Raw genomic sequence first — 25,513 nt, forward strand, 5'->3', positions numbered from 1 at the left:
CCATGCATCGGTGACTAGCAGCCCCACTCACCGAGACCAAACTGTTTAGGTTTGGGCACCCCCCCGCCGGGATAAACTCTACTTCCTGTGGCTTGGGATTGACCATCTGGCCTGACCTGGGCCAGGCTGCAGGGAGGAGGGGACGGGGGGCAGTGAGCTTTGGGCTGGGCTGGGCCCGAAACCCTCCTTCAAGGCCTCGGTGGTTGGGGTCTCTGAACACCTGTCGGAGGCCCTTCCACGCCCCCCATTCCCTGAAAGTCTCCCCATGCCGCTCTGCCTACCCGGTGCCCTGACCAGCAGTGTTGAGGCCCTGACGCCTCTGCGTATCCTCTGTTTCCGTGTCCTGCCTCCGTCCCGACAGTGGCTTTGCAGTCCTTGCCTCTCCTGGAACTGGTCCACGTGTAGCCTGTTTTCAGTCTCCCTGTTCCCGCTGTGTGGACAGCCATGCTTATTTACCCAGTTGGGGGCTTGAGTAGACACGCCCGGCCCAGCCTCACCGGCCCGTGCCACGGCATTGATCGTCATGGATGTTTCCAGATGGGGTCCCTGCTTAGAGGGGTGCAGACGCGGGGGTGCTGGGCCCTGAAGGTGGGGGGATCCAGGAGGTCAGGGAGCTAGCCCAGACGCCTGGTCTAGGAGGGACTTCCTGCCTCCGCTGGGCCACAGTTTGGGACCCTGGCCCATCCCGGGAATGTCCCAGGCATCGGCATGGGGCCTTGCTTCCTTCAGGGCCAGGGCTGAGTCACACACTGAGGGGTGATTCACACCGCCCAGCCCAGCAGGGAGGAGGGGGCTGGGCTTCCACACACCGCCCCCCCCCCCCCCACCAGGACAGAGGCGTCAGGGCCGGCCTGGGTCTTTCCAGCTCCGAGATGAGCCGGGGCAGAGGTGGCCGCGCTGGCCGTGAGCACCTCGCACTCCCATGTTCCAGCCGTGGCCCTGCCTTTAGTGATGTGGGCGCCTTAACTGAAGAGGTGGCTGACCAGCTGTCACCCTCTGCCCCCCCCCATCCCTGGGGGTGTCAGGGGCCCCTGGTGGGGTCTGGAGTCCCTCCCTATGTTGTCCGGACCCCAGCCCTGGCCCCTGCACATTCCCCTCCCCCCACCGCTGCCTTGGCACCGAGCATGTATTGGGCACCGGGTGCCCTGTGCACTCTCCCCGCCACCTCCAGGGACAGGTGGTGTCTTCCCGTTCGGAGCTTTCGGAGAGACACCGCGCCCTGACCCGCACCTTTGCCATGATTGTCTTCCGACTGTGCTGTGTCCAGGGAGGGGACGCACAGCCACCGCAGTCTCTGGGCCTCCTGTCCTGGCCCCAGCCCCCCTCAGGCAGTGGTCACCACCGGGGCACGTGCCCTCCCGGGTCAGGAGGGCGTGGGGGCCAGGGGGCGCGGCGGCCGAGAGGCAGGTCTGGCTGCCGTCCTGGAGACGTGCCTGCCCCGGAATAGCCAGATTTTTAAAAATAACTCGGAGGCTTTTGTTTGGCTCTAGCTTTAAAAGACATTTTTTTCCTTCTGCACAGAACTTCGCAGCAGCGGGAAAGGTCAGCCCCAGCTGGCAGCGGAGCCCCGCGGGCGGGCGGGCGGGGGGAGGGCCGTGTCCAGGGAGGCCAGGGGTCTGCTCCTGCTCCCAGGTCACATCCAGGGCAGCTGTGCGGCCCTGGCAGCCGGAACCGGTTGGGGACAGATGGGGAAGGCTGGGTGCACGGCTACGTCCCCTCCAGCCTGGGGCCGTGGGCACAGCTGTCTGGGGCCCCCCGGGTGACAGGCCGGTGACGAGGTGGCAAACAGACGGAGGCAGGGGTCTTGCTCGCGTCTAGGGCGCTGCGCACGGGGTGGAAGTTTCCGTGCGGCCCTCGTCCCGCTGCTCCGTGCGTTTGAATCAATATTTGTGCAAGTGCCCTGAGCTGGGAAAAATGCGACCGGCCGCCGACCTGGGGGAGGGACAGAGCCGGCCAGCGGAGGGCGCAGCCTGGTGGCCTCGCTCAGGGAAAGGCGGGGGTGGGTCCCAGGGGGCTTGGCGGGAACCTTTCGTTTCCTCGGGGCCTCTGCTGGGGGCCGAGCTGCCGCCCCCACCCAAGAGCAGCCTGTGGGCACCTGACACGCACCCGGGGCCCCCCCTCCACCTGCCATGCCCCCCTCCTCCCGCACAAAGACCCCTCCTGCGGGAGGGGCCATTGGAGGTCCCCAGGGCTCCCTGGAGTGCCTGAGGGCTGGCCAAGGTGTCAGTCTGGGTGTGGGGTCTGTGCCCCAGAGACCCAGCCCCTCCCCCGCGGGCAGCACTGAACGGACGATGACCTCAGAGCCTGGCTGTGGGTGGAGAAGCCCGCGCCCCCACCCCCCTCCCCGGGGAAAGGCGGCTCTTGGCTTCAGCTGGGCCTGTCTCTGAAAACTCCAGGCCTTCTGGGAATGACAGGACTCGGAACGGGTGTGTCCCAGGGGCCTGGGACTTTCCCGTCCCCCTCCCCCCATTCTTAGCGGCCCGTGCCCACCTTCCCTCACAGGATCACCGCGGCGGCCTCAGTTGATGGGGGTTGACTGTGGGCCTCGGGCAGCCCTGAAGTGGCCCCTGCCTCGTCCCGTGGGGCCCCAGTGCTCTGTTCCGGGGCAGCGGGCGCTGGCGGGGCCCTGCTGAGGGCACGGTGGGGGGCCTGATGGGTGACGTCACCTCTGAGGCTGCTGCACCGTCCACTGCCTACCTGGGGGGGCCCTGGGAGTGCGCCTGGGGTGGGGGTGTGGGCGCCCCACGCGGCCTGTCTGCTCACTCTGTCTGGTCTTGTGTGGGACCCCCCGCCCCTCCTGAGTGCCCAGCCTTCCCTGTGCAGATTAGGGGCCGTCCGAGTCCCACTGCCCGCCCTGCCCGTGTCTCCTTGGAGCCCAAACACACCCTGCACGGGCAGAGCCTGCACAGTGGCCCTGCCGGCTTTGTTGTTCCCTTAGCGGCGGGGCAGAGGGCTGGGGGAGGGGGAGGCGCTCACTGGCCCTCAGAGCTTCGAGGCCTGGAAAACACTGTCCCTCCCCCATCCCGTCAGCACATAGGGGAGGCTGAGGCCGGGTGGGTGCAGGGACACCACCCCCCGGAAGCATGTGTGCAGGGGCGGGGCAGTCACGCCCGGCTGGTGTGCGAGGGTGGGCCTCCTCAGCCACTCTGCCTCTCAGGGGTCTCGGTGGCCCAGCCTCATCATCCAGGCCACGGCCGGGCAGGCGCCTGAGCCTCCTGGCTGTTCTCAGTGAGCCAGAGCCCTTTCCTGGGAACTGTGGCCCAGGGTTGGGGGCTTTGGATGCTGATGTGGGGACCCCCTGCCATGCGCCGCACCCCCAAGGACCTGTGTCCACAACCTGTAAGGGTCCTCCAGCCTCCGTGGGGCGCTGCCTCTTGAAAGGGGCTCCTTCATTACCTCGCCCCATGTGTCTGCATACCGGGGCCTCCGGAGCCAGCATGGGTGGGCTGCAGTCAGGAGGGCTTCCCCGAGGAGGTGTCCCGATTGCCCTGTGGATCCCGTGTCGGATGGGGCTGGGGGATCAAGGCTAACACCTGCTAGGCCGCAGGGCCGGGGAAGCAGTCGACAGGGGAGGGACCCCACCAAGCCCCTGGAGGCACAAGACATTAGGGACATCCAGGGATGCTGTCCTCCGGTGAGGAAGAGGTGAGAGGCATACCTCCCTGGAGTGAGGTTGTGCCGGGGCAGAGCAGGAGAGGTGCCCCTGTGCTGCCTGCCGGTGCTTGAGGGATTCTAGGTGCCTCTGCGGGAACGGCTTTGCCCTTCCCGGGCTGGGTGCCGCCCTGACACGCCCCGGGCCCTGTGAAGTACCAGCTCCTGGGCTGGCGAGGGTTCCTTGGCCCAGATCTGAGAGGGCTTATGGTCCAGCCCCTCTGCCCCACTGGGGTCTCCTGATGAGCACAGGGACCTGCCGTCGGGGCCTCCGGGGCCGTGGGCCGGTCAGTGGGAGAGGGAGCTGGTCCTGAGTCAGCTCTGAGAGTGCCATGGGGGTGACGGGGGTGAGGCTGGAGAGGGGCCCCGTTCCGGGAGCTGCTGGCTGTTTGAGGAGGCCAGGCTCATTTGGGAGCTGGGACTACCGTCTGGCCACCTGCCCAGGCCGGCCACCAGAGCCTCGGGGACAGTGGAATGAGCCCCTGACTTGGCCGGCCAGCCTCGCTGCCTGGGCACTGTGGACAGACTGCCCCTGTGCCCCTTCTACCCCGGCCCCCAGGCCTGCCTGCAGACTCAGAGCCTGACCCATGTGCCGCTGGGGCAGAGGTGGAGGGAGGCACCCCAGGCCCAGGAGGGGAGACTGTCAGAAATGGGGGTTCCCACCCTCAGTCTCTGTGTCCCCAGCATGGGCCTCGGCAGCCACAGGCCTGAGCCAAGGGGCTGTGCCCCGAGCCGGCTGGCCTTCGTGGGCCTAGCCCACGGACGTCCAGCGTGGGAAAAGAGAGCCCCCCTTACGGGGTGGGGTGGCCGTCCAGGCCCTGAGCTGAGGGGAGGGGGCCTGGGGGCGTCAACACCTCACCCTCCCGCAGGTTTTCCACGTGGCCTACGTGCTCATCAAGTTCGCCAACTCGCCGAGACCGGACCTCTGGGTGCTGGAGCGGTCCACGGACTTCGGCCACACCTACCAGCCGTGGCAGTTCTTTGCCTGTGAGTCTCCCGGCCGGGGCTGGCCGGGGGCGTCCCCTGGGGTGGGCCGCCATCCCCGTGCTCTCTCAGGGCCCCGAGTGCCAGGCCTGCCCTCACGCCCAGCTTCCGCGCATCAGGGCCGTGGGGCGTGAGGTCCCAAATGCAGGTGCGTGCTCAGCAGTTCCTTTCCCTGACGTGGGTCCGGGCTGGGTCCGGGCGCTGGTGATGCCAGGATCTCTGGTGCCACATCTTGGCTCTCACTAGACCGGCTTCATGGCCCAGCAGCTCCAGGAGCAACAAGGGGAGCCGGTCAGGAGCCCTGACGTCTCCCTGGCGCACCTGTCCAGCGCCACCATGACCGGCCATGTTGATGGGGACGCTCCCGCTGGGCGGGCCTGGGTCACGGGTCCCTCAGAACTCCGGGGGCGAGAGTGAGGGCGGGGAGTCCTCCACAGGGCAGTTGGGAATGGTCCCCCAAGCACGGGATGAGGAGGGCCATTGCGGGGGGGGGGGGGGGGGGGCACTTGTTCTCTGCAGAGAGAGGCCGGCGTGGCGAGGGCCACGCCCTCCTGGGGAAGCTCCCTTCTCAGCAGGTGCCTCGCCCCTGCAACAACTGCCTGTGGGGCCGGGCGGGGTGGCCCGTCGAGGCACAGCAGTGTCGGGGGGTGCCGCTGGGGCCCCGCGCCCTCACCTTCCCGCCCGGTTCCCACAGCCTCCAAGAGGGACTGCTTTGAGCGGTTCGGGCCACAGACGCTGGAGCGCATCACGCGGGACGACCACGTCATTTGCTCCACCGAGTACTCTCGGATCGTGCCCCTGGAGAATGGCGAGGTGGGCTCTGGGGCAGCACGGTGGCCGGTCCCTGCTGGTCCGGCGGTGGCGGCGCACACCCTGGCCTGACCCTGTGCCCTGTGTGCAGATTGTGGTATCCCTGGTGAACGGGCGCCCGGGGGCCATGAACTTCTCCTACTCACCCCTGCTGCGTGACTTCACCAAAGCTACCAACATCCGTCTGCGCTTCCTGCGCACAAACACGCTGCTGGGCCACCTCATGGGCAAGGCGCTGCGGGACCCCACCGTCACCCGCCGGGTGAGACGCCGACCGGTGGGCCCCAAGGGCGGTCTGGCCGGGCCGGGGCTGGTGTGGGTGGGCCGCGGTGCTCACCGCCCACGGGTGCAGTATTATTATAGCATCAAGGACATCAGCATCGGTGGCCGCTGCGTCTGCCATGGCCACGCGGACGTCTGTGACGCCCAAGACCCCACGGACCCCTTCAGGTGAGGCCCGCCTCTTGCCGCCGGTCCTCATCCCCTTCCCCGCTCCGGGGCTTGAAGACCCGGTGCCGCCGCCCACCGCGTCCCCGGATGACGCGCCCTGGCTGCCGTCCCACGGCCTCGGTTTGCTCACACGCGCGGCGAAGCGGGGGGGCAGCGTGCGTGCGGCTCCCCAGGGGGCCCTGGGCCTGGCTCGCACCCGTCTGCCCAGAGGCCGGCAGCGAGGGGGTTCTTGTTCGGCCCTCCGGGCTGGCTGCTTCTCCCGCCCCAGCAGGGGAGTCGGGCGGGCGTGGGGACATGCCTGAGACTGCACATCCTTGTTCTCTAGTCCTCTCCCTTCCCTCGGGACACAAATAATACCTGCTCTGCTGTCCCCGTGCCTGACCTCGTCCCCCACCGCAGGCCCGGGCCCGGGAGCATCTGTTCTGGGGAGACCGGGAACGTGCGAACCTGTACCCAGTGTGGGGTCTCTGCGGGGCTGATGCTGCAGGGCCAGGCGGGTCCGGGGCGGACAGAGGTGCCAAGAGATGTAGCCGAGTCTGGATGGGGGGCCCGTGGAGACCCCTGCCCGCTACGGGGAGCTAGCAGGCCGCCCCTGCCGCTTCCCTGGCCTTGAAATCCCGCAGCCCCCACCTCATGCATTTGGGGTGGGGGCCTGCGCTGTGCTCTCTGCAGGCCGTTGTCCACACCCCCACTTACGGGGGGGTGCAGATGAAGCCCGGAAGCAGGGGAGGTCACCCCGTTCGTGGCCTCATGAGCGGCGAGCCCCAGGCCTCCTCAGATACGGCCGATGGGTCTGAGGAGGGAAGGGTACCTTCACCTGGCCGGAGGACGCAGGCTGGCTGCCCGCCTCCCGGTGGCCCTCCGGACCCATCCGGCCCGTCCTGCGGCCCTGTGACCCCGACTCGGGCCCTCGCCGGCAGCGTCGGCTGCTGAGCTCGGGCCCCGCTAGTTGCTCTGGGAGATCGGGTGCCAAGTGGGAACACGTGCCAGCTGGCAGAGGCGCCTGCTGGGCGCCAGACCGGCCTCGGAGGAGACGCGGGCCTGCCCTTGCCTGCCGGGAAGGCGTCGGTATCTGCTCTGACTCACCTGCACACGGGTGTGGACGGGGCTCAGCTCACCCTGTGGGGCACGAGGGGTGGTGCCCACGGGGCGGCTGCCCCAGGACGACAGACGCCGACCGCCCCCATGCCACGTCCCAGAGCTCCAGCCTGCTCTGCTCTCCCTGTTCCCATCTCCCACACCTCTGCCCTCCTCCGGGGGTGGCGGGGGGAGCTCTGCCCCTTACAGCCCCCGACCCACCATCTCCCGTGGGTCTCTGCCTCCTCCCCCGCCTCGGCCTGCACCATCCCCACCTCCTCCACCTGGAGCACCCTTACCTCCTCCTTCACCTGGAGCACCCACACCTCTTCCTCCTCCACCTGGAGTACCTGCACCTCCCCCTTCTCCTCTACCTGGAGCACCTACACCTCCTCCTCCACCTGGAGCACCCGCACCTCCTCTTCCTCCTCCACCTGGAGCACCCACACCTCCTCCTCCTTCACCTGGAGCACCCGCACCTCCTCCTCCTTCACCTGGAGCACCCGCACCTCCTCCTCCTCCTCCTCCTTCTTCACCTGGAGCACCCGCACCTCTTCCTCCACCTGGAGCACCCTCACCTCCTCCTTCACCTGGAGCACCCACACCTCCTCTTCCTCTTCCACCTGGAGTACCTGCACCTTCCCCTTCTTCTCTACCTGGAGCACCTACACCTCCTCTACCTGGAGCACCCGCACCTCCTCTTCCTCCTTCACCTGGAGCACCCGCACCTCTTCCTCCACCTGGAGCACCCGCACCTCCTCCTCCTCCACCTGGAGCACCCTCACCTCCTCCTCCTCCTCCACCTGGAGCACCCGCACCTCCTCCTCCTCCACCTGGAGCACCCTCACCTCCTCCTCTACCTGGAGCACCCGCACCTCCTCCTCCTCCTCCTTCACCTGGAGCACCCGCACCTTCTCCTCCTCCTCCTCCTCCTCCTCCTCCTCCTCCTTCACCTGGAGCACCCGCACCTCCTCCTCCTCCACCTGGAGCACCCTCACCTCCTCCTCCTCCTCCTTCACCTGGAGCACCCGCACCTTCTCCTCCTCCTCCTCCTCCTCCTCCTCCTCCTTCACCTGGAGCACCCGCACCTCCTCCTTCTCCACCTGCACCACCACCATCACCACCATCTCCAAGCCCCCTGCACCCTCTCCCCCATCTCCGTCACCACCACCACTACCCGCCTGGCTCTGTTCAGAACCCCTCACTCACTCTCCTGCTTTCCTCTGATTTGGAAGTTACACGTTTTCTTTCTGTTGCTGTGTCGTTGTGTCAGTCGTCTGGGCCGCTGTGACGAGATACCATAGACACGTGGCTTATCAACAACAGAAACACACTTCTCACTGTTCTGGAGGCCACGGCGGCCCACTTCCTGGTTCTTGGTGTATCTTCACGTGACAGGGGGTGATGGAGCTCTTAAGGTCCTTTCATAAGGACACTAATCCCACTAACGGGGGCTCCACCCTCAAGACCTAATCACCCCCCGAAGGCCCCACCTCCCAGTACTGTCACCTTGGCCGCTAGGTTCCGTGCGTGAGTTCTGGGGGAACGCAGACATTCGGCCGGTGGCCGTGCTGTTTACTGTAGTGGTGAGACCCTTGCTTAGCGTCGGGCATACGTGACCAGATCGAAGCGTAACCAGCTGCTCTGTGGCCCTGATGACAGCGCCCAAGAGCTCTGACCCCGTGCATGGTGCTTCCGTCCAGTGGGAATGTGTGGTCTCTGATGACGGCTGTTGTCTGTGGCTGTTTTGTCCCCACTCTTGGGTGGGGGGGTAGCTTGGCCAACTAGAATTCTGGTTGACGGCTGTGTCTCTCACACTTCAGAGAAAGCATTTCGCTGTCGCTTGGTGTCCTCAATGGGTGGGAAAGTCACTGTCACATGCACCGTTGCCCCTCTGGTTTGTCTGCCCCTTCTGGATGGTTCTGTGACCTTCTCTGCAGAATATCTCTGTGGCATCAAGGAGTGGTTCTGTCTTCTCTTGCTCAAACTCATGCTTTCTGAATCTGAGAGAGTGTTTTTGTTGGTTCGGGACCATTCCTGGCCATCGGCTCTGACCTTGCCCCTTACACCTCTTTTCTTTTTCCAGAATTCTGTTCCATAGACAGGAACTTCTTACGGTTTCCTTCTGTCTCCGGACTTCACGTGTGCTTCCCTATCGGTTTTCTGAGCTGCCTTTAGGTGGTTAGTTTAGGTCACTGAACCTCCAGCTGAGAGTAGCCTGTCCGTTATCTGGAATTTTGGTGATTGAATTTTTTGTTTATAGAAGTTCTGATTGGTTCTTTGGCTACACCTGCCTGTTTTTCATAGCGTTGCAGGTTTTGTTTTAGGTTCCTTTGGTTATAACTTGAAACGTTCGTGTTTTTGATTTCTTCCCATTTGCCCCCAAGTTGCTGGGGTCGTGTCCTGCTGATCTGCTGTGTGGGCTGCGTGTTGTGTCGCTGCTGGGCCCCAGACTGGGAACGATCACTCCAGAGTAGTTTTGTGAGGGCCTTTGCCAAACACCCCCGGGGTATCACTAGCCCAGTACCACTTTTTACATTAATTTTTGGTGCCCTGACCGTGTAGACCGTGGAAGAACCAAACAACAGGTGCGGACTCTACATTACGGACCCTCAGAGCTGGGGTGGAGACAGACCGGCTTCCTGGGGCCACCTCTCTGTGGCAGCCACTCCTGCTTCCTCTTCCACGGAGGCTTCCCAGATGTCCCCTGGCCCTGAGGGCGAGCAGTGTTGATTCCCAAGGCCCTGCAGACACTTTGTGGGGAGGGGCTGGATCCGTGTGATCTGAGGCCTGGGTCTCCGTGGACCAGCTTCTGAGGTCCTGCTCAGGACATGCACAGTGCCTGCAGCTGCGGTGCTGGCCCGGGACCAGAGTCAGCAGCCCCGAGTTGTGGTTCCTGCCCCTGCCTCGGTTGAGTGACGGAGGTGTGTGTCGGGTGGGGCTTGGGCATGGGTGTTCTGCAAACTCAGTCCTCAGCTGCGGCCAGCTGTCCCCCTGACCACTGAGCCAACGGGAGCTGCTCTCCAGCACAGCAGGCGGGCTTCCAGCCGTCTGGTGTCCACCCCCGCTGGAAGAGGAAGCAGTTCCTGGCCACTTGCCCCTGGGGCGGCGCCCTGGATGCCTGGGGGTATCTGGCTGAGCTCATACTGCTGAGCGAGACATGGGCCTTGGAGCTGGCCCAGGGAGGCTGTGGGCTCGGCCTTAGGGCCCCGCCACAGGGAGGAGGGCTTAGCTCCATCAAGAAGGACCCGGGGCTCCAGGCTGACCTGCAGGCAGGGGCCACCTACGCCGCCACCGAGTGCCCTGTCCCAGCCCCCCTGACACGCGTCCTGGGCCCTCCTCCCATCCTCCGTGGGGGCTGTGCACAGCCCCTGCCATCTTTCTCCTCGTGTCCCTGTGGGTCCACGGTGGGGCCCCTCCCTCCTGTCTCACGTGTCCCCCACAGGCTTCAGTGTGCCTGTCAGCACAACACATGTGGGGGCTCCTGTGACCGCTGCTGCCCAGGCTTCAACCAGCAGCCGTGGAAGCCGGCAACCACCGAAAGCGCCAACGAGTGCCAGTGTGAGTGCCCTGCGCGTGCCCGCGTGCCCACACACACGTGCTCACACGCCTTCTCCGTCGGCGTGCTCTGGCCACGTGGCGGGCTCCGCCCCCACCCCCACCCCAGCCGGGCCACACCCGGGGTCACCCCTGGTCTGTGAGGTATGCCCTGGGGGTTCCCGCGAGAGGGGGTCGGGGAGGGCCTGTGAACAGCCACGCCCCTTCTCTCCAGCCTGCAACTGCCACGGCCACGCCCACGACTGCTTCTACGACCCGGAGGTGGACCGGCGCAACGCCAGCCAGAACCTGGACGGCGCGTACCAGGGCGGGGGCGTGTGCGTCGACTGCCAGGTGGGATGGGGGCGTGAGGGGAACTAGGGCGCGGGCGGGGCTCTAGGGGGGCGTGGGCAGGGCCCCACGCAGTCTGCGCACCCAGGGCGGGGGGCGGGGGTGGAGGTGGGCGAGCACGCCCGGGCTCAGGGGCCCCGTATCCGCCACCCCAGCATCACACGACCGGCATCAACTGTGAACGCTGCCTGCCCGGCTTCTTCCGTGCCCCGGACCAGCCCCTTGACTCTCCCCACGCTTGCCGCCGTGAGTGGGGTTGGCCCGGGTGGGGCCTTCCGGGGGCGGGGGCGTCCGGGGTCTCCGGCTCCCTGCTCCGCTGGGGTCCCCGCCCCGCCGTGGGAGGCCCGGCCGGGGTCTCGCCCGGCTTCCCCGGGGCCGACCCAGTGGCCCCGGGCCTGCCGTCTCACGACGCCTCGGCCCCGTCCAGGCTGCACCTGCGAGTCGGACTTCACGGACGGGACGTGCGAAGATCTGACCGGCCGCTGCTACTGCCGGCCCAACTTCACCGGGGAGCGCTGCGACGCGTGTGCCGAGGGCTTCGCCGGCTTCCCGCGCTGCTACCGTGAGGGCGTCCGCCCCGGGGGGGGGGGGGGGAGCAGGACTCGGTCCCCAGAGCCCTGGGAGGTGGGGGGACCCAGGGTGGAGCTTCCGGTCCTGCCCGCGTGTCCAGTGGTGCTGAGCCGACCTGGCTGACGCGCAGCGTCTCCTCCCTCAGCGGCGTCGTCCTCCTCCCCCAACCACACCGGGGAACAGGTGCTGCCAGCCGGACAGATCGTGAGTAAGTGTCGCCCGAGGTCCCCGTCCTGCCCTGGGCTCCGCTAGAGCAGTGGGGCGGGGGGAGCCCCGTGAAGGACCCCACGGGAGGGGGAGGGTTCACTGTGCTCACCTTACTTTTGGCTCTTGTGTATTTTTTAAGTTTATTTTGAGAGACAGAGTGGAGCAGAGGAGGGGCAGAGAGAGGGGGAGAGGATCCAAGCAGGCTCCACGTGGTCATTGCTCAGAGCCTGACCTGGGACTTGAACCCACGAACTGTGAGATCGTGACCTGAGATGGAATCAGAGGTCAGACACTTAACTGACCGAGCCACCCAGGTGCCCTTTGGTTCTTGTATTTTTATGCAAATAATGCATATTTGTGCTAAAAAAAAAAAAAAAAAAAAAAAAAAAAAATCCTCCGGAAGGATGGGGAAGCATAAAGCGGAAAAAAAAAGATATCCGAGATTGCGCCATTTACAAATAAGCCCTCTTCCTACAGCCAGGACCTCCCTGTGTGCCTGCACACTTCTGCAGACAGCCACGTGTACGTGAGCTTTGTAACTGTGTTTCCACCCGCTGTGGCCGCTGTGGCCCTGCAGACGTGTCCCTTCGTGTTCCGTGTCATCCCAACAGATGTAGCGTTTACTTCACTCCCAATTGTTAGAAATTTAGGTTCTTTCCAATTAAAAAAAAATGCTACGATAAACATCCCCGTAGCTAAAACTTTCCATCAATTCTCAATCATTTCTGCAGAACAATTTCCTAGAAGGTTCTGAGTCACTAGACGTGCATGTTCAGGGACATTTTTGGCGGCAGGTTGCCAAACCGCTCTCTGAAACGAAATAGTGTCCAGTGTAGTCACGTTAGCGGCATCAGCGGATGCTCAGGGCACCACCGCAGCGACGCAAGCTGCTTGCGACCGTCAGCCCAGCGGGCAGGACGCTCACCTGTCAGAGACCGCCTCCCCCTTGTCTTTCTGGAATCAGGCGCGCCTTTCAGCAGATGGTGTGTCCCAGTCTGATGGGCAGGCGTTTTTCTTCCGTAACGGCATCCACGTTGCTGGCGGGGCTGAGCTCTCTGCGCGCTCAGCAAACGACGCGTGGCTCACATGCCGGTGCCTCCACCGGCAGGGTCCTCTGCCTTGTGTCTTGGGGACTCTTCTCTCCTGTGCTGCCGTTTTAACCCTCCGGTGGTTCTGTCGACACTTGCGTCTGACTCCGTCGTAGGGAGGTGGTGCGCCCTAAACTCACTTATTCTTGTGTCGCTTGGTCTTGGACGGTCTCTTCTTTACATTTAAATGTCTGTTCTTCGTCAGTGGCGTAAACAGCGGTCAACAGACTTCTTCCGGAAAGGGCCAGACAGGGCCTGCCTTTGATTTTGAGGGCCAGATGTCCTGTCGCGGCTCGTGAGCCCCGCTGTCGTGTGCCATAGCTGGAAAGCGGTGTGGACTGTGTGAACGTGAATGGGCCTGGCTGTGTTCCAATAAAGCTTTATTTGCAAAGCAGGCTTCCAAAGGAGCCAAGCCCTTGGACTGCAGTTTGCTGAGCCCCAGCATAACTCCCAAAAGCCCTCCAGTCCCTGTGGCCCAGGGTTGGCGCTCCACGACGGCCATGCTGGTGGGGTGTCCAGGGCAGTCTGCTCCTTGTCCAAGGAATTCCGTTGTGTCTGTCCTAAATTTTTTTTTTAACGTTTATTTATTATTGAGAGAGAGAGCGCGTGAGACGGGGGAAGGGCAGAGAGAGAGGGAGACACAGAATCCGAAGCCGGCTCCAGGCTCCGAGCTGTCGGCACAGAGCCCGACGTGGGGCTCGAACTCACAGAGTGTGAGATCATGAGCTGAGCCGAAGTCGGACGCTTCACCGACTGAGTCACCCAGGCGCCCCTATTGTGTCTTTCCTAACGCAGACCTTTGTGTCTGTATCTGTCGGGGAGACTGGTTGAGGGTTTTCTTGGTGTTTTTCTTTGGTGTGTGTGCCATCTGGTTTTCATTTTGTAATTCATTTTGTAGAATACTTGGGAAATGACCCTCGCTTGGGCGGTTTAAAAATCACGGGAATTACCCATTTCTTAAAAGTTTGATGGGACTTCTGAGGCCACGGGCCCTGACACCTGTTGTTTACTGGAAGTCTTCGACTGTGGTTCTCGTTCCTCCCGTGGTTTTGTATCTGTTGATTTCCTGCCTCAGCCTAAGTCCATTCTGGTCGTTGATGTTTCTTAGCAAATTGCCTGTGTCTTTTGGTTTTGTTTTGTTTTTTATTAAAGAGGTTTTAAGTTTACTTTTTTTGAGAGAGACAGACTGAGCAGGGGAGGGGCAGAGAGAGACAGAGGGAAAGAGAATCCCAAGCACGATCAGCACTGTCAGGATAGACCTGAGCCGAAATCGAGAGTTGCATGCTTAACCGACTGAGCCACCCAGGTGCCCCTGGATTTTAAAACGTAGTGGTACAGAGCCACACACAGCGGTCTGTCATTTCTACCTTCCCTTTCGTTTCTCTCATTGTCTGTTTTCATTTCCTTTCTTTTCCTTTCTTCCTCTCCTGGAAGTTTGCTTAATATATTGGCGTTTCCAAAACACAGCTTAAGATTCCACCTATGAGACCTGCTGGAGTTTCTCTGTTTGTAGTTTGGGGGAGAGATTTTGTTTCCTAGTATTGAAAACCTTGAATTAAAATCTTTAATTCCTTCTACTTCTTTTTAAAAAAAAATCGAAGCGTAGTTAACATTCAACATCCGGGGAGTTTCAGGTGGACACCGTCTTCGTTTGATATTTGCACATATTGCGAGACGATGACCACGGTAAGCGTGCTTAGCGTCTTGTCGCTACGCAATTACAGAATTACTTTTTCCTCATGATGAGACCTTTTCAGATCTTTTCGCAAATTTCCAACATGCCATCCAGCACAGTGAACGGCACATCACAGCCCCACAGCTTTCCCATTTTTACGCCTGGAAGCTTATACCTTTGGACGCCTTCACACCTTTCTCCCACCCCTGGCCCGGCAGCCGCCAACGTGTTCTCCGTACCCGTGAGCTTGGTTTTTGGTTTCTGTTCTAGATTCCGCATATAAGTGAGATCACACGGTATCTTGGTCTTTTTACTTTCTTTTGTGTTGTTACTGTTTGAATCACTTCTTGAATTTATTATTTTCATTCTGTCTTAGTTACAGCAACGTGTGAAGCAGTGGGTCTCGACCAGGGGTGGTTTTGATTCACGGGGACGTGTCTAGGGCGGCCGTTGTGACGACTGCGTGGTGCCAGTGGCACTTGGTTTCTCTTCAGGACCCAAACGGAGGCCTCTGAGTTTTATCTTGTGAAAGGAGACGTGGCCGGCAGGGACGTGGCCTCAGTCGGGGCTCCTGTTCTTGGCTGTGTCCTCTTTCCTCCCGCGGGGTCTTTCCTTCCCGCGTCTGGCCAGATTGGGCAACAGAACGTGTTTTGGTTTTGCATGGTTTGTGTTTCCTTCTCGGGGGGTCACAAGTTCCGTTTTTGTCTCCTCATCTGGCCCGGGGTCACCCTTCCATTTCTGACAAATATCAAACCGTTATCTTCTACAAGCGACAAAAATTAAATAGTATTTACGACCTCTTCTCAGGCAAAGTTGAGACGTTTGGCTCACTTTTCTTCCTTCTCTCCAACCCACGGAGTTATTTATAAAGACTACAACGTTCTCTATGATTTTGTTTGTACGTTTTCTCTGGTGGGGCGAATGCCTGCGGTTGGCTTAGCTGTGTTAGCGACGACTAATTACCCGGACTACAGCCGTCCTGATCTCCTTGCTTGAAGTTTTCCAGAAACGTGGGCTTTGCCTTCTTGGGATTTTTGTCCTTTCGTTCTTGTGTGAGCGCATGAGGCGTAAGGAGAGTTTGCGGAGAGAAGAGGTTTTCCGGCGGGGAGGGCTGGGGTCTGCGAGGCGCCTGAGACTCCCCTCTCACCCCCCAGACTGTGACTGCAGCGCCGCCGGGACCCAGGGCAACGCCTGCCGGAAGGACCCGCGGGTGGGACGCTGCGTGTGCAAACCCGCCTTCCAGGGCGTGCACTGCGAGCTCTGTGCCCCGGGGTTCTACGGCCCGAGCTGCCAGTGTGAGTGTGGCCCCGTGTCTGTCCTCGTGCGGCCCCCGGAGCCTGCGCCCTCTCTGACTGAGTGCGGCCACCCCTCCCTGCAGCCTGCCGGTGCTCCAGCCCCGGAGCGGTGGAAGGGGACTGCGACCCTGACTCAGGCCAGTGCGCGTGCCGGGAGGGCTTCGAGGGGGCCGCGTGTGACCGCTGCGCCCCGGGATACTTCCACTTTCCTCTCTGCCAGCTGTGAGCGAGGCCAGCCCAGCGGGCACGGGGGTGTGTGGGGCCCAGGGTGTGGCCTGCCCGGCTCAGGGGGCCCCCATGTGCTCCTTTCCTCTATAGTGTGTGGCTGCAGCCCCGTGGGGACCCTGCCCGAGGGCTGTGATGAGGCCGGCCGCTGCCCGTGCCGGCCAGGGTTCGACGGCCCTCACTGTGACCGCTGCAGCCCGGGCCACCATGGCTACCCCGACTGCCACGGTGAGCGGAGGGCAGGGCGGGGCCCCGGGTGGAGCGGGAGGGCCACCCACAGGCGCCCCGGGCCTAACCCCGTGTCACCTGCAGCCTGCACCTGCGACCCCCGGGGTGCCCTGGACCAGCTCTGCGGGGCAGGGGGCGTGTGCCTCTGTCGCCCCGGCTACACGGGCGCTACCTGCCAGGAATGCAGCCCCGGCTTCCACGGCTTCCCCCACTGTGCCCGTGAGTGTCCTCGCGGGGGGAGGGTGGGCGGCCATGTCCCTCCTGCCCGCCCACACCCTGCCTTTCTCACCCAGCCTGCCGCTGCTCCGCTGAGGGCTCCCTGCACGCGGCCTGTGACCCCCGGAGCGGGCAGTGCAGCTGCCGGCCCCACGTGACGGGGCTGCGATGTGACGCCTGCGTGCCCGGCGCCTACAACTTCCCCTCCTGTGAAGGTGAGGCCGGCGCGGGGTGCGTGGTCCGTGTAGCTGCCCCTTCGTTCCTGTGTGCCCACGCCCGTCCACGCGCTGTGTGTGCTCACGCGTGCGTTCGTGTGGCCGTTCACGCACTGTGCTCACGTGGGGGCCCGCGTGCCACGTATGTGCGTCTGTGGGCCTCGTAAGTGCGCGCACACGTTTTCACGTGATTGTTCTCGGGAGCGCGTGTTCCCTCGCCGTGTTCACGTGCTCTGTGCACCTACAGCGTGTGTCCACACGTTTGCACATGTTCCCTGTGGCGGGGGAGGGCACGTGCCTTTGTAGCCGAGGGAACCAGAGCACAGAGGCACCCTGCACGTGTTTGCCCGCCTCTTCACATGAGCGGGAGGCACGTGTGCTGGCTCCCACGGAGCTGTGGGTCCTGGCCGGGCCCGGGGAAGCCCTCGGCCCTGAGTCAGTGACTGAGAAGTGACCAGAGCCGTGTCTCCCCACAGCTGGGTCCTGCCACCCTGCCGGCCTGGCCCCGGCCGATCACACCCGTCCTGAGGTGAGCCCAGGTCAGCCCTCAGTGGAGTTCAGCCTGTCACCTCCAGGGAGACCATCGCTTCCCCTGCTGCCCTGTCGCCTTGGCAACCTCAGGGCCCGTTTGTTCCCTTGGCTGGTCCTCAGTCTGCATCCCGGGGACATGCCCGAGATGGGGCACGGTCGGGGCTCCAGGGCTAAGGGTTTCGGGTAGAAGGGCAGGGACCCATTCTGACCCTCAGTCTCATCTTCTCCCAGGCACAGGCCTCTTGTACGTGCCGGGCTCACGTGGAGGGGCCGAGCTGCGATCGCTGTAAACCCGGGTTCTGGGGGCTGAGTCCCAGCAACCCCGAGGGCTGCACCCGTGAGTCTGGGGGTGGGTGGGTGTCGGAGTGCTGGGGAGGCTCTGGGGCACGGGAGCGGTGTAGGGAGGCGAGTGCTAGCCCCGCAGGGTCCAGGCCCGCTCTGCCTCTCCCCTAGGCTGCAGCTGTGATCCCCGGGGCACGCTGGGTGGAGTCGCCGAATGCCGGCCGGTGAGTCTGGGGGCCGAGGTGCCCGGGGGCTGTGGGGCAGGCGCGTCCCGACCCTCCCTGCTCGGTCTCACCTTTTCGCCCGGCCACAGGGCGACGGCCAGTGCTCCTGCAAGCCTCACGTGTGTGGCCAGGCCTGCGCAGCGTGCCGGGACGGCTTCTTCGGGCTGGACCGAGCTGACTACTTTGGCTGCCGCAGTGAGTGACTGCGTCCCGCGGGGAGGGCCTGGCTGTCGTGCGGGCACTCGTCGGGCAGCCTCCGAAAGCCTGGCCAGGCCTGTGCTGGGCACGGGGGCCGCCCTCTCTCTCCCGTGCCCCTGGCAGACGTCACTAGTCGGCCCCAGGGTCTCATCACTGTCCGGAGCCCCAGGCGGCCCCTGCGGGTCGTGGAGTGGGCTTTGTGGCCCCGTTGCTCTCTGCAGATAGTAGACCGAGCCCCAGGGGCCCGGGCCCGGTGTGGGAAAAGCGCCAAGGCCGGCTGGGGGTGGGCGGCACTGACCTGGCTCTCTCCTGTCGCAGGCTGCCGGTGTGACGTCGGCGGTGCGCTGGGACAGGGCTGTGACCCGCGGACGGGCGCCTGCCGGTGCCGCCCCAACACCCAGGGCCTCACCTGTGCCGAGTGGGTGCCCCACCCGGGGGGCTGGAGGGCAGGGGGCCGGAGAGGCAGCTCGTCCGGTAGGGGCCCCGGGGGACTGCCCTTGACCGCCCCTGTCGTGGCCAGGCCGGCGCGAGACCACTACCTCCCTGACCTACACGACCTACGCCTGGAGCTGGAGGAGGCGGCCACGCCCGAGGGCCGCACCGCGCGCTTCGGCTTCAACCCCCTCGAGTTCGAGAGCTTCGGCTGGAGGGGCTACGCGCAAATGTCGCCCATCCAGGTGGGTGGGGAGCTGCCCGGCCCAGGTCTCAGCGTCGAGTCCCCACTGTGGCCGGCAGACGGGGCGGGCGGGGGACCAGGCTGGGAATGGCCAGGGAGGGGCGACCCCGACTCTCCGTGTCCCCGCTCCCCCCAGCCCAGGATCGTGGTGAGGCTGAACGTGACCTCCCCTGACCTCTTCCGGCTCGTCTTCCGGTTCGTCAACCGCGGGCCCAGCACTGTGAGCGGGCGAGTCTCTGTGCAGGAGGAGGGCAAGTTTGCCACCTGCACCAACTGTGAGTGCCTGGGGGCCTCTCGCCGCCTGTCCCGTTGCCCGCCCCGCCCCAGCCCCGCTGCCCGCCCCGCCCCAGCCCCGCTGCCCGCCCCGCCCCAGCCCCGCTGCCCGCCCCACCCCAGCCCTGCTGCCCACTCCGCTGCCCTCCCCCCCCCCCCCCCCCGCCCTAGTCCCGCCCAGCCCCGCCCCAGCTGCTCCTGCCCCACCCCCTACCCTCCCACTTCTGCCCCAGCCCCACTGGGGGCCCATGTGTGGGTGGGGGGCCGGCCTGTGCCCTGGGGGAGCTGCAGCCCGTGGTGGCCCGTGGGCTGAGACTAGGAGTCTCACGGTCCACGTCCCCAGGTACGGAGCAGAGCCAGCCTGTCACCTTCCCACCCAGCACGGAGCCTGCCTTTGTCACCGTGCCCCAGAGGGGCTTTGGGGAGCCCTTTGTGCTGAACCCCGGCGCCTGGGCCCTGCTCGTGGAGGCTGAGGGGGTGCTCCTGGTGAGGCGGGGGCTGAGCGGGGTGGATCAGGGCCCGCGGACGGGGCCCTAGTACATACCTCTCCCCCCGCCCGCCAGGACTATGTGGTCCTTCTACCCAGCACCTACTACGAGGCCGCCCTCCTGCAGCTGCGGGTGACCGAGGCCTGCACGTTCCGGCCTGCTGAGCAGCGCTCCAGGGAGAAGTGAGGGCCGGCCTGGTGGGGGTGGAGGCCTGACCCTCACTGTGCCCACTGCGTGTCCCTGCTGACGGCATTCTGTGTCCCCCGCCCTCCCCCCAACCAGCTGCCTCCTCTACACGCACCTGCCCCTGGATGGCTTCCCCTCAGCTGCAGGAACCGAGGCCCTGTGTCGCCGTGACAACAGCTTGCCCTGGCCGTGCCCCACGGAGCAGCTCAGCCCTTCGCACCCGCCCCTGGCCGCCTGCCTGGGCAGTGACGTGCGTGTCCCTGGGACCCCACAGAGGGGCAGGCAGGGTCAAGATCTGGGGAAGGCGTGCCCTTGGCTGGAGGTTGGGGGAGGGAGGGCCCGTGCCGCGGTGACGGCACACAGGTGCAGGCAAGGCCACAGGTTTGACGTCGGGAGTCAGGACAGCCTTGGAGCCTCATTTGTAAATGGGGTGTCGCTGACCCCCCCTCCCCCCCAGCTTATCACGAGGAGGCAGAGAGTCATTTGTTCTCTCTGAAGACCCGGGCTGGGCCTCCGGGCAGCAAGCACTCAGCAGCACTGAGGCCAAGAGGCCTTGGGAAGGCAGGGGAGGCTTGGAGTGAGCAGAGGTTGGAGGCCAAGTGGCCATGGGGGTGTCCTGGGAGGAGTGCCCCGGGCAAGGACAGCAGGTGCAGACTCAGACCTGGGGGGGGGGGGCTGTCGGGGGGAGGTGGTAAGGGCTGTGCCCAGGGGTGCCCAGGGAGTGCACGGGGTCTCGTTCTGCCGGTGGGGCCTCTGATCACTCTGTCCCCCCCACTCCCAGGTGGACGTTCAGCTTCAGGTGGCTGTGCCACAGCCGGGCCGCTACGTCCTGGTGGTGGAGTATGCCAATGAGGACGCCCGCCAGGAGGTGGGCGTAGGCGTGCACGTCCCGCGGCGGGCCCCTCAGCAGGGGGCACTCACTTTGCACCCCTGCCTCTACAGGTCTGTGGGAGTGGGAGAGGATTCGGGTCTGGGGGGGACGCGTGGGAGGGCTTGGGCCCCGGGGCTGCCCCACCCGCTGACCACCCCGCCCCCGTCCCCAGCACCCTGTGCCGGGGCGCCGCCCTGGACACGCAGCACCACCTGGCGGTCTTCCACCTGGACACGGAGGCCAGCGTCCGGCTCACGGCCAAGCAGGCACGCTTCTTCCTGGTGAGGCCCTGACCCCTGACCTGCATGGGCCCCAGGGCCCCCCTGTGGCTTCCCGCCTTTCGGAAGATTTCAGACGGCATAGAAGTAGAAGAGTGTGGGGAGCCCAGGGGCCCAGCAGCCGCCCCACCGTCAGTGCGCGCACGGCTCGTGGGGAGGGGGTGCGTGGGGGATTGGAGAGGAGGAGAAAGTGACTATGTTAACAAAAAACCGCCTCCTGGTATAATTTGCAAGAACATCGCGGTGTGAAGGGGTCTGTTCGGCGGGGTCGTTGGCTCCTGGTCGTCCTCCGTGCTCTGAGAACGAGGACGACGTTGCCGCGACACGGGCCCCTGCACCTGCCTGGGCACGAAGCATCGTGCCGTGCTAACGTCGCGGACGCCCAGGAGCGAGCGGAGACGTGCCCTCGATAAAGCTCAGGGCGGGTGACGCTCGCTCTCACAAGACCAGTGTTACGTTTCCCGCCCTTTAAAAAATGGATCTACTCCTGCACGTGCCGTTATAAAAGCGTCACATGTCGGGAAAGACTCACAAAGGGAGAGGGAGCCCCGTGGCTGCCCGCCGCACCCCCTCCGTGCGCTTTCTGGGGCTGGTGTGTTTCACGCGTGTTGCTGAAGACACGGCAGCAGGGCTCCCGCCCGACCAGCTGACGTAAAGGGGCCTGCGTCTCTGCTCAGCCCTGTGGCGGGGACCCAGACCTGCCTCGCGTGCACAGCCCAGCGTGGCTCTCCCTCCCACACCCAGGCCGGGAAGCAGCACGCCCCCGCGACGCCCCTCGGCCCCCGTGGCCACCCCCCCGGCACTGAGCGCGCCATCTCATCAGTGCGTTCTGGAGCTTTGTTACCGGAATCTCACAGGGCAGGTGTCCCCGCCTCCGCTGTGGGGTTTCCTGGGCAGCTTTGGTGTCTCGCGTTTGTCGTATCTGCCACACAAGATACTGTCGCTGGAGCCGAGGGGGGAGGTCGCGGTCGAGGAGCCGCAGAGAGTGACAGGATGGGTGGCGGAGGGGAGACAGGAGGGTGGCCCCGAGGAGAGCTGAGAAGGGCTCTGGTCTAGACGCTGCAGTCGAGGGCCAGTGTTCGTGCAGCCAGAGGAACCGGGGACTAGGCGCGGAGAGCGGGACGCGGGGCCGACGCGGGGTGTGGGGGGGCCCCACGCGCACGTCCACGCCTGGCCCTCTGTCCACAGCACGGCGTCACCCTGGTGCCCGTGGAGACATTCAGCTTGGAGTTCGTGGAGCCCCGGGTCCGCTGTGTCAGCAGCCACGGTGCCTTCGAGCCCAGCAGGTGGCGGGGCCGGGAGGGGCCGGGACCGCTGGCGGGGCACGCCGGCCGGCCCGCGGGGACTCACTCCCGCGCCCCCTCCAGTGCCACCTGCCTGCCGTCGCGCTTCCCGAAGCCGCCCCAGCCCGTCATCCTGCGGGACTGCCGCGTGCTGCCGCTGCCTCCCGGCCTCCCCCTGGCCCGCTCGCAGGACTTCGCGCCCGGCGCGCTCCCGCCAGGGCCCCAGCCTCGGCCCTCCACTGCCGTGGACCCCGACGTGGAGCCCACCCTGCTGCGCCACCCCCAGGTGAGGGCCTAGGCCGGGAGGACTCCACCCTCCAGCCCGGCTCGCACTCCTACCCCCCGCGCCCGCTCAGCGCAGCCTCTCCCTGCAGGGGACTGTGGTCTTCACCACCCACGTGCCCGCGCTGGGCCGCTACGCCTTCCTGCTGCATGGCTACCAGCCGGCGCACCCCACCTTCACCGTGGAGGTCCTCGTCAGCGGGGGCCGAGTCTGGCAGGGTGAGTGGCTGGGGCGGGCCGTGGGGGCGGACCCCCGGACGAGGAGCCAGCCCGTCGGGGGTCTCCTTGCACGGCCCCTCGTGTGGTCATCGCGAGGTGCGGACGTCGCGAGAGCTGTCGGCTCTCAGAGGAGGGGCCCAGGGCCCAGGGCAGGCGGCAGCCCCGGCCTCCGGGCCCCCTTCCCGGATTCGCTCGATTCCCTTCCAGAGTGGGGCTCGCCCTGTCACAGTAGGCGGGTAATCCAGGCTTCACCGCGGGACACGTGTCGACGGCACCTGTGTTCTCACGTGTGTGTCTGCTTCGTTTTTGCTCGGCCGAGCTCGGGACCCGTGCCTAGCGGGCCTCTGTGTGTGGCCACACCCGATTCACGTAGCGCGAGCGGGCCCAGCCGGAGAGGCCTGACGCACGGTCACATGTCCGCCTTGTGCATCGCAGATGCACGCCCCTCGGTGGGCAGGGCGCTGTCCCGTGGCCATCTCTTCCTCCCTGGTGGCTCCGGGAGCGACCCCGGAATGAGGCCACGGGGCCACGGCCGGTCTGTGGGGCGTGGAGGATGTGCGCCGACCTGCCTTTTCATCCCCCTCCAGGCCACGCCAACGCCAGCTTCTGCCCACACGGCTACGGCTGCCGCACCCTGGTGGTGTGTGAGGGCCAGGCCATCCTGGACGTGACCGACAGCGAGCTTACCGTGACCGTGCGTGTGCCCGAGGGCCGGTGGCTCTGGCTGGTGAGTCCCGAGGACGCCATGTCTGCACGCAGATGTCTTGGGGCCCGACGTGGGGCTAGCGTCTCCGGGTATGGATGTCCCGAACGCGTCACACCATCGGTCACCTCAGGCAGGGTGTGTCCATCTGCGTGGCCCAGCCCCACGCCAGGTGCCAGGGAGAGCGGGCTCCACGGACCTCCGGGCCAGGCTGTGAGGCTGGTGGAGGGGGGGAGGGTATCTAAGAGCCAAGATGTTGCCTGTTATCCCCTTGGAGCACTGCTGGTCAGGGTGGCCTTCTCGGAGGAGGAGGCCTAGAGGGACGGAGAGGGAGGGCAAAGGCATGTCTGGCAGACAAGGATGGGAGGGGGGGCACCAAGAGGCTGGACGCTTCTTTATCGCTGAGCATCACAACCCCAAGCGTCCCTTAGGCTCCAGAAGCCGACCTCCCTTCTGAGCAGCCCACTGGGCACCCAACACCTGCCAGCCTTGCTGGGGCCCGGGGTTGGGTGTGGTGCGGCCATTGCCGTCTTAGCTGCCTGGCTGGACCCTGGCGGTCCCAGGGACCCCCCCCGCCCCCACCCCCCTTCGTGATGTGCTGCTTCCGGCAGGCTCTGGTCTACTTCCCAGCCTGGGTCCTCCCCTGGGCCCACGGGAAGGTGACTAGGCCTTGGTGCTCTAGGAGTACGTGCTGGTGGTCCCCGAGGAGGCCTACAGCTCCGGCTACCTCCGAGAGGAGCCCCTGGACAAATCCTACGACTTCATCAGCCAGTGTGCCAGCCAGGGATACCACATCAGGTGGACTGGGCTGGGGCCGGGCGGGGCTGGAGGCGGGGCTCCGGGGTGGGGCGGGGCCGGAGGCGGGGCGGTGGGTGGGGCTGGGGGCGGGGCTCTGGATGGGGACTGGGCCTCACCACCTCATTCTCACCCCAGCCCCAGCAGCTCGTCCCAGTTCTGTCGCGATGCAGCCTCCTCTCTCTCTCTCTTCTATAACAACGGGGCTCGGCCTTGTGGCTGCCATGAAATGGGAGCCACGGGCCCCACATGTGAGCCCTTTGGGGGCCAGTGTCCCTGCCGTGCCCATGTCATCGGCCGTGACTGCTCCCGTTGTGCCACTGGCTACTGGGGCTTCCCCAGCTGCAGGCGTGAGTAATTCAGTCCCCGGGGGTGCCGGCGAAGGAAGGTCCTAATCCCAGGGAGGCTTCCCAGTGGAAGGAAGTGTGGGTATGGTGGCCAGGAGAAAGTTCTAGAGCTGTGCTGCCCCGTCTGTAGGACCTCAGGCAGCCCGTGGCTTCGCTGTCAGACAGGGTCCGGGGATCCGGACAGCGATTCTGGGCAACTGACCGCACATCAGAGGAGCCGCCTGGGCCAGGCGGCCTGGAGCTTGGCGAAACCGGGCCGGGGTGGGGTGGGGTGGGGTGGGGCGGGGTGTCCTCGGGCCCGGACCCCCGGCGTCTGATGGGGCAGAGGGTTCACCACGCCCGTGCCCGTGCTCTGCAGCCTGTGACTGCCGAGGCCGCCTGTGTGATGAGCTCACCGGCCGCTGTGTCTGCCCGCCTCGCACCGTCCCGCCCGACTGCATCGTCTGTCAGCCCCAGACCTTTGGCTGCCACCCCCTGGTTGGCTGTGAGGAGTGTAACTGCTCGGGGCCTGGTGTCCAGGAGCTCACGGATCCCACCTGTGACATGGACAGTGGCCAGTGCAAGTGAGCTGGGCAGTGGGGCTGTCACCATGGCCCGGGGTCGGTCCTGGGTCAGGGATGGCACTGCCACTGAGAGCACCTCCCCCCAGGTCTGGAGGGGGGGTTACACCTTGGGGATCCGCTGCCTTGGGGGCCACCTGTGGTCTCAGTAAGCGTGGAGGGGAGGCCCGGCCAGCGTCTGAACTTCCTCTGGCAGGTGCAGACCCAATGTGGCCGGGCGCCGCTGTGACACCTGTGCCCCTGGCTTCCACGGCTACCCCAGTTGTCGCCCCTGTGACTGCCATGAAGCGGGCTCCACGCCCGGCGTGTGCGACCCCCTCACGGGCCAGTGCTACTGCAAGGTGAGGGGCCGGGGGGGGGGGGGGCCTAGGTGGCCTCCACGGCCTGATGCCCCACCTCCTGTGTTGCCTCAGCCGCTGAAACTCCTCCTCTGGGGGCCCTGGGGGCTTCCCGGCCGATTCTGGGGACTCAGCCCGTCAGCGAGCGGGTGACAGCGAGCCAGGGTGGTTGAGCCCACAGCACGTGGCCGACCGACCTGCCCTGTCCACCCGCCCCCAGGAGAACGTGCAGGGCCTGAGGTGTGACCAGTGCCGCCTGGGGACCTTCTTCCTGGACGCTGCCAACCCAAAAGGCTGCACCCGCTGCTTCTGCTTCGGGGCCACCGAGCGCTGTGGGAGCTCGGCCCACACCCGCCGGGAGGTGTGCAGTCAGCAGGACCTGGACTGGGGGCAGGGCCGC

At 65.2% G+C, this 25,513-nt stretch overlaps 2 protein-coding genes and 1 long non-coding RNA gene across 10 annotated transcripts in view; 2 read left to right on the forward strand and 1 right to left on the reverse strand.

The window, feature by feature from the left end:
- Window positions 1–25,513, forward strand: part of LAMA5 (laminin subunit alpha 5) — a 50,857-nt gene that overhangs the window by 9,796 nt on the left and 15,548 nt on the right. The window contains 35 exon segments of the mRNA XM_053890077.1: window positions 4,521–4,638; window positions 5,330–5,448; window positions 5,537–5,707; window positions 5,798–5,895; window positions 10,418–10,533; window positions 10,745–10,863; window positions 11,016–11,106; window positions 11,288–11,422; window positions 11,576–11,638; window positions 15,555–15,695; window positions 15,779–15,916; window positions 16,014–16,148; window positions 16,233–16,367; window positions 16,442–16,579; window positions 17,056–17,108; window positions 17,342–17,447; window positions 17,564–17,616; window positions 17,706–17,811; window positions 18,133–18,232; window positions 18,335–18,491; window positions 18,627–18,765; window positions 19,107–19,249; window positions 19,327–19,433; window positions 19,534–19,687; window positions 20,219–20,379; window positions 20,481–20,589; window positions 21,775–21,872; window positions 21,954–22,155; window positions 22,244–22,370; window positions 22,958–23,097; window positions 23,756–23,871; window positions 24,007–24,218; window positions 24,574–24,778; window positions 24,972–25,116; window positions 25,334–25,474. Coding sequence (XP_053746052.1) covers window positions 4,521–4,638; window positions 5,330–5,448; window positions 5,537–5,707; window positions 5,798–5,895; window positions 10,418–10,533; window positions 10,745–10,863; window positions 11,016–11,106; window positions 11,288–11,422; window positions 11,576–11,638; window positions 15,555–15,695; window positions 15,779–15,916; window positions 16,014–16,148; window positions 16,233–16,367; window positions 16,442–16,579; window positions 17,056–17,108; window positions 17,342–17,447; window positions 17,564–17,616; window positions 17,706–17,811; window positions 18,133–18,232; window positions 18,335–18,491; window positions 18,627–18,765; window positions 19,107–19,249; window positions 19,327–19,433; window positions 19,534–19,687; window positions 20,219–20,379; window positions 20,481–20,589; window positions 21,775–21,872; window positions 21,954–22,155; window positions 22,244–22,370; window positions 22,958–23,097; window positions 23,756–23,871; window positions 24,007–24,218; window positions 24,574–24,778; window positions 24,972–25,116; window positions 25,334–25,474 — 4,491 coding nt within the window.
- LOC128773435 (uncharacterized) lies at window positions 7,044–10,411 on the forward strand. 8 transcript variants are annotated; one of them, XM_053890071.1, is made up of 6 exons: window positions 7,044–7,487; window positions 7,524–7,556; window positions 7,701–7,742; window positions 7,776–7,805; window positions 7,926–7,979; window positions 8,046–10,411. In XM_053890071.1, exons 1-6 carry the CDS (start codon window positions 7,081–7,083, stop codon window positions 8,197–8,199), a joined length of 720 nt encoding a protein of 239 aa, XP_053746046.1. In that variant the 5' UTR covers window positions 7,044–7,080; the 3' UTR covers window positions 8,200–10,411. The 8 variants fall into 8 exon arrangements, with proteins under 8 accessions (XP_053746046.1, XP_053746048.1, XP_053746043.1 ...); XM_053890073.1 differs by having other exon boundaries at window positions 7,524–7,553; XM_053890068.1 differs by having other exon boundaries at window positions 7,701–7,805.
- Window positions 7,380–7,986, reverse strand: LOC128773436 (uncharacterized). The gene is made up of 4 exons (XR_008417671.1): window positions 7,941–7,986; window positions 7,758–7,850; window positions 7,524–7,637; window positions 7,380–7,484 (listed from the first exon to the last, which is right to left on the reverse strand). It is a non-coding gene; the product is annotated as an uncharacterized LOC128773436 (long non-coding RNA).

Source organism: Panthera pardus, unplaced genomic scaffold (genome assembly GCF_024362965.1).
Source record: "Panthera pardus isolate Hobbes unplaced genomic scaffold, ASM2436296v1 HiC_scaffold_25, whole genome shotgun sequence".
Classification (NCBI taxonomy): Eukaryota; Metazoa; Chordata; class Mammalia; order Carnivora; family Felidae; genus Panthera; species Panthera pardus.